Genomic DNA, 7,348 nt, shown 5'->3' with positions numbered 1-7,348 from the left:
ACCCATTCATTCCCCATTAACCACTCAATCACATATCCATTTCTTCATCAACCACTTTGTGCCTCGTCTAACGATTGGCCTTGTTTATTCAACCCACATTCACTTAACCCTAATATGGGAAGCTGTGCAATTTGTGCAACATTCATAAAGCAAGTTCAGAAAAAAAATGTCTAAATGCAAGTGTTCCAATGTCTTCGATATGAACACCACTACAAGAAAATTGTTTATTGGCAACAAGTTTTTGCAACAAGAAAAGCTTAAAACCAGCTTCCGCTACGTAAAATTTAAGTCCGTGGCTACAGATTGTTGCAGAAAAAAAAATTTCATTTCCCCTCCAAAATTTTTGTGTGGCGGGATTTGGCGAAAAAGTAGTAGTTTTTGGCCACGAGACTGGTGTTGTGAAAAAATAAATAAGTTATCACAACAAGTTTGATTGTTGTGTTATATAAAATTAACAATGACTACAAAAGAAGTCGTTGTATAAGATATTATTATTTTATTTAAAAAAAAATTAACTCTCTTCACGCACTCCAAAGTTCCTCACTTAGCTTTGACACTTTCTATTACTTGGTACCCAGCTACCCTCCAACTAAAGAACTCCAGAACACTCTCAAAACAAAACTACTTCCCTACTACTTATCTAAAATCCCCATTTAACAACTCCAGTAAATTAATGGTTTTAATGGTGATATAGGGTTTGGGAAGCGCGCGTCGGCATTCATTGGTCGGAGAAGTGGTGATTTGCTTAATTATTGAATGTTCTCAGCAATATTTTTCAACCAGTGAGTTTAAATTCTTGCAATTTTTATTATTGAACCTTGAAGGTACTTTAAATTACATATATATTTTGCTTTCACGAGATAATTTTTTGATTTCGTGTTAAAATTTTGTATCTAGGGTTTTTTTGCTATGATTTTTGGTAGATCTACTTGGCTACTTGCATGTCGAATGGTTTTATTTCATTTAAATGTAATTGTGTTTGTGCTCTGTATTTCAATTTTTTCTGGGTTAAAAAAATTCATTATTGATATATGTTTAATTTGTTTCCCACTTTTATTACCCCTAATAAGGGGCAAAAATCTAAAATCAGATTTTTGCTTCTTACTTTTTAATTATTATGATTAATTTAATTTGTTACTATATTTTTAGTCTGGGTTTAAAAAGAATCAGGGAGTTTTTACCCTTGACTAGCATATTTTGAGGAATTCATACATAATTAGATGCATTTTGGTGTTATGAGTGGATAGAAGTGAATTTAGATCAGTAATATTAATATTGGATGGAAGTATAATGCTTGTCAAGTCCTTAGTTGTTGCAGAATGCGTTTTGTTAACAATCTAGATGGCTAAACTAGTAGACTATTGGAAGGTGGGGATTGGAGTAAATGTTTATTGTATTTGTATTGCTTTTTGATGGATTAATGCATAAGGATATATGCTAAACTTACAAGAGTTGTAACCTGCAAGTGCATTTCCTAGATTGTCATGGTTTTTATTCTGCCTTTTGTTGTCGACACCTTAAAATTTCTTCTATCTTTTGTTGTTTACATCCTAATGTTTCTTATTTCTATTGTCTTGTTGACTAATGAAGTATGTATGTATGGTTTTTTGGCTTCTTATCTAAATTTGGTCATCAAGTTGTGCTCAGATGATGTTTAATTTATACTAGTTTATACATAAAGATATTGTGTACCATTTCACAAAATAATACATTATATATTAAGAATGACTTTTAAAAGAAAATGGGGCACATTTTAAGGGATAGAGGGAGCGTGTGTTAGCTCTTAGCCTATAATCACAAGATAACCCGCTAGTAAGAAACATACTAAATTGAGTATAGTGAGAGGGAAGGGGGTGGGGAGGGGCTCTTTTGAATTTGACATATAAATTGATTTTTAAAAAGAGAAAATTGTAAAAAAGGACCTTTTAAGTGGTCGACTTTTTGAAAAAGGACCTTTTAAGTGAAAACTTGTGAAAAATGACCTTTTAAATTGTATTTTGTTTATATGGGGTGAGCTTGCATGGTGGTCAGAGTTTCGGGGTTGACTATCACGTATTAGTCACATAATTAAAAAAATTTCCCTAAATTTCCCTCATTTCTCGACCTAACCCTTTCATATAGTATTCTCCCGGAGGTCGGGAAAGGGAAAAAATTTGGGGAATTTTTTATTTTTTTTAAAAAAAAAGTCACGTGACTAACATGTGATAGTCAATACCGGAGCTCCGGCGTTGACCAGCTTTCAAGCTCACCCAAGTACCCATACAAACAAAATACAACTTAAAAGGTCCTTTTTCAAAAGTTTTCACTTTAAAGGTTCTTTTTCAAAAAGTTGACCATTTAAAAGGTCTTTTTTCACAATTTTCTCTTTTAAATATCAATTAAGTGAGAATATAAAAAATCTAATGTTTGGAAAAAATAAAATAAAACTACTTGTTTATACTTAGCATATTAATGTATTGTTCTTTGCATACTAAAAAGAATATTCAAATGCCCTTTTTTAGGTCAGTATTTTTTTTTTTTTTTTTGAGTGTATCAAAGTTAGTAATTTTTTACATGGTTTAACCAACATGTGTTAGGTGGTAAATTGAAATTAGGAGATGACACTGGATAAAGAATGGATGAAACTAACTGACCGTGGTTCAACTGGATATCTGAAAGGAATAGATGGCTTTCTAGACTTTGCATTTACTAATACTAATGCTAATGAGCGTTGCAGAAATGGCACTGCAATTAAATGTCCATGTTGCAGATGCGCTAACGTGCATTTCAAAACTAGAACTGAAGTTTGAGTTGATTTGCTAAAAAATGGCTTTTTGCCATGCTACACTGTATGGGATAAACATGGTGAAAGACATGGTGACATGATCCTTGAAAGTGAGAATACTTTTAATGATGATGATGATATGCTCGACATGTTACAAGTAGGATGTGGGGTGGCTGGAATGGGATTGCTTAAGGATAGTAATATTGACGAAGCTCAAGAACCCTCTAAAGAAGCAGCTAAATTCTACCGCTTATTAGAGGACTATAAAGAGCCTTTGGTTGTAGATGGGAAAAAAGTGTCAAAGTTAGTTTACATAATGAAATTGTTACATCTTAAGTGCTTGAACCATTGGACAGATACCTCTTTTACTCAATTATTGAAATTTCAAAATGAAACATTAGGTTTTGACCTGCCTAATTTATATGATGCATGTCGCAAAATTGTTAGTGAACTAGGCCTAGATTATGTCAAAATTGATGCATGTCCAAATGATTGCATAATCTATTGGCGTGAAAATAGTGGGGCTCAAGAGTGTCCAAAATGTAAAACTTCTAGGTGGAAGGCGAAGGGTAAAAATGTACCAAATAAGGTGTTACGTTATTTCCCAGTTAAACCTAGACTGCAAAGGTTATTTATGTCATCAAAGACTGCAAAAGAAATGCGTTGGCACAAAGAGGAAAGAACTAATGATGATACTATGAGACATCCAGCAGATTCTCCAGCATGGAAGTCATTTGATGAGGAACACAAGTCATTTGCAGCTGACCCTAGAAGTGTTAGGCTTGGTTTAGCTGCTGATGGTTTCCAACCTTTTAACAATTTTGGAGGAACCTCTCATAGTATTTGGCCAGTTGTTCTGGTTCCTTATAATTTGCCTCCGTGGATGTGCATGAAGCCTCAGTATATGATGTTATCGTTACTTATTGATGGCCCTCATTCTCCAGGAATGGATTTGGATGTCTACCTTCAACCTTTGATTAAAGAGTTGAAAGAGTTATGGGAGGTTGGGGCTGAAACTTTTGATGCATATTCTAAACAAAATTTTGTGATGCATGCAAGTCTATTGTGGACAATCGGTGATTTCCCGGTGGTGTACAAAAGGTTTCTTTGCTTGTCCTTCTTGTCATAACAAACCCTCATCATGTTCTATAAAAAGCAGGACTGCTTATGTAAGGAATAGACGTTTGTTGCCATTGAATCACAAATGGAGAAAGTTGCGAAATGCCTTCGATAAAACAGTTGAAAAAGAAATAGCCCCCCTCCCACTATCTGGCGATGATGTAGTAAGGCAATGCGACCAATTTTCTCAAGTTCCATTTGGCAAGGTCGGTTCAAAAAGGAAATGGGATGAGACAAATAGCTTGTATGGATGGAGAAAGAAGAGCATTTTTTTTCAATTGCCATATTGGAGCAAATTGAAATTATGTCATAACTTGGACATTATGCATATTGAAAAGAATATTTCTGAAAACATCATTGGAACACTGATGAATATAAAGGAGATTGGATTTGGTTAAAATTGGTATAAGGCAAGAACTTCATCCCATTGTTGATGAAGATAAGGTGCGCATACCTGTGGCATGTTATACACTGAGAGGTCATGAAAAATCTGCATTTTGTGAGATGTTTCAAAACTTGAGGACTCCTGATGGATATTGTTCAAACATCTCTCGGTGTGTGAAAGACAATGGAAACAAAATTTCATGCATGAAAAGTCACGATCATCATGTTTTTTTGGAGCAATTACTTCCAATAGCTGTTCGCGGACTCCTTCCAAAACACGTTTGTGAGCCATTAATTGAACTAAGCTTGTTCTTTAAGAACTTGTGCTCAAAAAATTTGACAATGAAGGAACTTGATAAGCTTGAAAACAAAATTCCCTACACCATGTGCAAATTGGAAATGATTTTTCCACCTTCTTTCTTTTCTGTTATGCTACACTTAGTTGTTCATTTGGTGGTGGCAGAAGCTAAGATTGGTGGTCCAGTGAGATATCGATGGATGTATCCAATAGAGAGGTATGTGTATAACGCAATTTTTGATTTTTTTTTTCATAATAATATATTTTTTTTTTCTGTTACATATTTTATTTTCATATATCAGGTACCTGCGTACATTAAAATCTTATGTTCGCAATAAAGCACGGCCAGAAGGTTCGATTGCAAGAGGTTACTTGGCTGATGAATGTTTAACATTTTGCTCTAGATACATGGATGACATGACCACAAAATTTAGTCGCCACTCTCGAAATGAAGATAAGGATGGCAATAGTCAGGAGACTAGTAAAAGGGATCTGGACTTATTTATCCCACGTGGTCGTCCTTTAGGAAAGTCAACGCCTCATCATCTTACTGTAGAGGAGTTTGAACAAGTCCACTTTCATACCCTTAATAATTGTGATGACCTCATGGAACTTGCTAAGTAAGTAAGTAAATAATAAAATAGTTTTTGTAAGAAATTTAACATTTTTCATCTAGATATTTTAAGGGTTGGTTTTTTTTTTCCCTAACTTCAGGCAGCATAGAGAGTTACTTGCTGCTGAAAATCCAACTCCTAGAAGTATCGAGAAAAGACATAAAGCTCAATTTTCTGAATGGGTTCGCAATCATGTAAGTTATCTGTCTATTTTACATATACATATTAGCAATATTATGGTTCATCAATAATATTATAATGATTTCATTTTATTTATAAGTGGAGCATATGTATAAGGAAGGATTGGTTGATGAAGAATTATATTACTTAGTTTGTGGTCCTTTACGCACTGTAAGGCGTTATAGTGCCTACATTGTGAACGGGTTTAGGTTCCACACTCTTGATCGCCAAGAAAATAGAAAAACCCAAAATAGTGGGGTTATGGTTCACGGAGATTATCTAATGGATAAGGAGTATTATGGTGTTCTAAGAGACATTTACGAGCTTCAATATCCCGGTGGAAATCATGTGTTCGTTTTTAAGTGTGATTGATATGATGTTCAACATAAGGGTAGAGGGTATAAAGTGGATGAATTTGATATAACAAGTGTCTGTAGTGACTTATCTTTATCAACTCAAGAACCCTTTGTATTAGAATCACAAGTGGAACAGGTGTTTTATGTTCCAGAACCTAGGGAAAATAAGTGGCTAGCTGTTATAAAGACAGAGCCTCGAGATTTGTACAACATTCCTAAAATAGAGACCGATGAAGCTGCACTTGGTCAAGTTATTTATGAAGAAGCTGTGCAGCAAGAGGAGATTAGGACTTCAAATGTCCAAACTTCATATGGAAATGGAAAGAATCAGTATTTGGCTACTAAACATTTTACAGTGGAAAGTGATCCTCGAGTCGTAAAATGGGTAACCAAAGAAATGGAGAGGATTAAGCAACAAAAGCATGGGAAACAAACGAAAAAAAAAAGAAAAATAATGATATGGATGGTTTCATTGTTGATGACGATGTTGAAGTTTAAACATCTATCTTTATGCCACTTCTGTTATCTTAGATAGTTATTTAGTTTCCTGTGTTAGGTTGCAAAATTTATCATCAATCAACTTTTATATCTAACTTGAACTGTTATTTTCAAAAGCTAATTTATGAAACTAGTTTTTTTTTTCCATTATATTTTTCATATGATAATAATTATTATGTTTAATCATTTTCCAACTATAAAATCCTGGTAAGTATTCTTCGTATTTTATTTAATACCCCTTATGATTATGTTATATGGTTATATGATTTAATAGTTGCGTATAGAAAATATAGTGTTCTAAAGCTCTTAAATATATGTTTTAAAATATTGCAGATATGGCAGGAAGAGGACAAGTTAAGCTACGAAAATTTGGAAGCATTGGAAATAGAAAAACTGTAAACTTTGCTGAAGAGTCCCAACGACGCCTTCAAGATGTATTTGGAGATGATTTTGTTATGGATGACATTGGATCTAATACAAATAGTCCTACTAATGAAGAAAATCCAAATGAAGAAAATCCAGGTGGAGATCAAGGTTTTTCAAACATAGGTAATGATGAAATACAAACCACTTTCAGTTTTTTGAACTTCACAACAAGTTTATTCATCTAATGAATTTATCTCATTAAATTTAATTTGTTAGGGGGAACAAAGCGTGAATATGCTAGCAATTTTATGAGGAGACTTGATGTTATGTTAACTACATACCAGGCAGCGGATCCTACTCCTCATGAAGATAATGGTAATTGACCTAAAAAGTTGAGAACTAAGTACATGCATGAAAGACACGTGTTGGATGAAGCCCAACGTAATGATCCTAATAGCAGCCAAGGTAACAATGATACTATGATTTTTCTAAATTGCTTGTTTATGCAGCTTTGTAGCTTACTGTATTTTATTGTGTTTGGAGGCATTATTGTAGCCTCTGCTACAAGTGTTATTAAAAAAAGAGGTCAGAGAGGCAAGTACAGAAGTTTAGCTATTGAAAAGAAAACCAAGGGCGGTCAATTTAAGTTGGATATTGAAATACCCCCGTATGTTCTGCAAGCTGTTGGAGAAAATGCCCGCTTGTAGACACCCATTTGTGTCTCCCCAAAACCAAACCCAGTGATGAGTGCCTTTCACGTTGAATCATA

General features: G+C 34.1%; 1 protein-coding gene across 3 annotated transcripts; it reads left to right on the top strand.

Annotated features, from left to right (window-relative positions):
- Positions 1-1,880: 1,880 nt before the first annotated feature.
- On the top strand, positions 1,881-7,348 carry LOC110690931. Of its 3 annotated transcripts, none has more exons than XM_021867851.1 (5): positions 1,881-4,782; positions 4,868-5,185; positions 5,280-5,373; positions 6,547-6,762; positions 6,856-7,348. In XM_021867851.1, exon 1 carries the CDS (start codon positions 2,862-2,864, stop codon positions 3,891-3,893), a length of 1,032 nt encoding a protein of 343 aa, XP_021723543.1. In that variant the 5' UTR covers positions 1,881-2,861; the 3' UTR covers positions 3,894-4,782; positions 4,868-5,185; positions 5,280-5,373; positions 6,547-6,762; positions 6,856-7,348. The 3 variants fall into 2 exon arrangements, with proteins under 3 accessions (XP_021723543.1, XP_021723551.1, XP_021723534.1); XM_021867842.1 differs by having other exon boundaries at positions 1,881-5,185.

Source organism: Chenopodium quinoa, unplaced genomic scaffold (assembly GCF_001683475.1).
Source record: "Chenopodium quinoa cultivar QQ74 unplaced genomic scaffold, ASM168347v1, whole genome shotgun sequence".
In the NCBI taxonomy this organism is placed as follows: domain Eukaryota; kingdom Viridiplantae; phylum Streptophyta; class Magnoliopsida; order Caryophyllales; family Amaranthaceae; genus Chenopodium; species Chenopodium quinoa.
Note: the sequence above shows the minus strand (reverse complement) of the source record. Positions and strands in the feature narration are given on the sequence as shown.

Bases quoted from the DNA above. Each gene is read 5' to 3' on its own strand.
- LOC110690931 (XM_021867851.1), top strand. From the start codon at position 2,862: ATGATCCTTGAAAGTGAGAATACTTTTAATGATGATGATGATATGCTC.